General features: G+C 28.9%; 1 protein-coding gene across 1 annotated transcript; it reads left to right on the top strand.

The window, feature by feature from the left end:
* Position 1: 1 nt before the first annotated feature.
* On the top strand, positions 2-1,549 carry TM35_000061240 (putative xyloglucan galactosyltransferase KATAMARI1-like; the record flags this gene model as incomplete). Its single annotated transcript, XM_029023161.1, has 1 exon — positions 2-1,549. A coding segment is annotated over one exon (1,548 nt), but the record flags the coding sequence as incomplete, so codon positions are not given.
* Positions 1,550-1,729: the final 180 nt, after the last annotated feature.

The following is a 1,729-nucleotide window of genomic DNA, read 5'->3' as shown; positions in this document are numbered from 1 at the left end:
TAATAATAATAATAATAATAATAATAATAATATCAATAGAACTAGTTTATTAGCAAGTCATTTATTAAATCCACCTTTTCGTTTTCATGTATATGAAGTTCCTCAACGATATGGAGAAGGTGCTTTACAATTACTTCAACATATTTGGCCTATAAGTGTATGTAATCGACGAATACCAAAAACTAATTATACCATGTTAGATTGGAGACATGCACTTTCTTTATTTACAGCAGATGTATGGATGATTAAATATATTCGTTCTCATCCTGCACATACAAATAATTTAGAAGAAGCGGATATATTTATTATTCCTATGATTCCTCATGTTTATTATTGTGCACATGTAAGTCATTATATGATTGAAGTGATTCGTTTTATTCGTCAACGATATGAGAAATATGTTTATTTATATAATCAACATAATCATTTTATTTTTTGGTGGCGATGGGCTTTACAATATCGTCGAGTTCAGGAATTTTGGAAATATATACAAAAACGAATTCCAAATATAAAATTTATTTCATATGAATTATTAGAAATAATGGGAAGAAATAAATATCAAGATTTCTCATTAGCGTTAAAACCAAACTTTTTAAATAATATTCTTCATATTATTGTTCCTTATCCAGATTTGGCGCCTCTCTTGCAGGAAGTACCGAATATCTCTACACAAGAACGTCCCATTTTCTTTTATTTTGCAGGAACGCATACAATTGGGGGTATTAGACGTTGGATTCGTCGTAATTGTGAACAAGTACTAAATAATAATAATAATAATAATAATAATAATATTAATAATGTTAATAATGATAGTGTTCATAATAATAATAATAATAATAATAATAATAATAATAATAATAATAATAAGAGAGATAAAGATAATAGTAATAAAGATAGTGTCAATATTAGTAATATTAGTAATCTTTGTGTATATGAGTCCTTTGCCTCTACTGGAGTGACTGCTGAACGATTAGGTGTTCCTCAATCATATCCCCAACAAATGCGACGATCTATTTTCTGTGGACATGCCGCTGGAGATGCACTTTCCTCCCGACGACCCACTTCTGCTATTCTTGCTGGATGTATTCCAGTCATTATATGTGATCTTTGTTTATTACCTTTTGAAAGTATTATGGATTATAATAAATTTGCCATTTTTCTTCCAGAAGAAATTGTTATTGCAGGTAAAATGATAGAAACACTTCAAAAGATTCCAAAGGAAAAAATTAAAGAAATGCAAATGGAATTAAATCGAGTACGTTCACGTTTTATCTATACATCTAATCCTAATAGTAATAATAATAATAATATTAATAATAATAATAATAATAATAATAATAATAATAAGATAAAGCCAAATGATGCTTTAGATACACTTGTGCAGGAATTGGCTTTACGAGGGGCATTACTTCGACAATATAAACGATGGTGGAATACAAATCGTCATCTCTCTTCTCTGCAAAGTGATTATCCACCAACACCTCCGGCGAGAAGGAAATATATGTTGCCGCCTAATGCCCCTGGAGCGGCGAAGTTTAATGAAGTTTAATTAGAAGATGGAAAATGAAAGTGAGTGAGTGAGTGGGAATCATTAAAGATGATTTACTTTTTATCTTTTGTTTGCTTGTTTAGTTTTTAGTTCATTTGTTTGCTCTTTTTTTTTTGTGTGTGTGCTACATTTATATTTAAGTCTTATTTATATACATTGATATACTTTTTTTTTTTTTTT

This window comes from Trypanosoma theileri (genome assembly GCF_002087225.1).
Source record: "Trypanosoma theileri isolate Edinburgh chromosome Unknown TM35_Tth_6_V1, whole genome shotgun sequence".
Taxonomy (NCBI): domain Eukaryota; phylum Euglenozoa; class Kinetoplastea; order Trypanosomatida; family Trypanosomatidae; genus Trypanosoma; species Trypanosoma theileri.
This window is presented reverse-complemented; position numbering and strand designations above follow the sequence as displayed.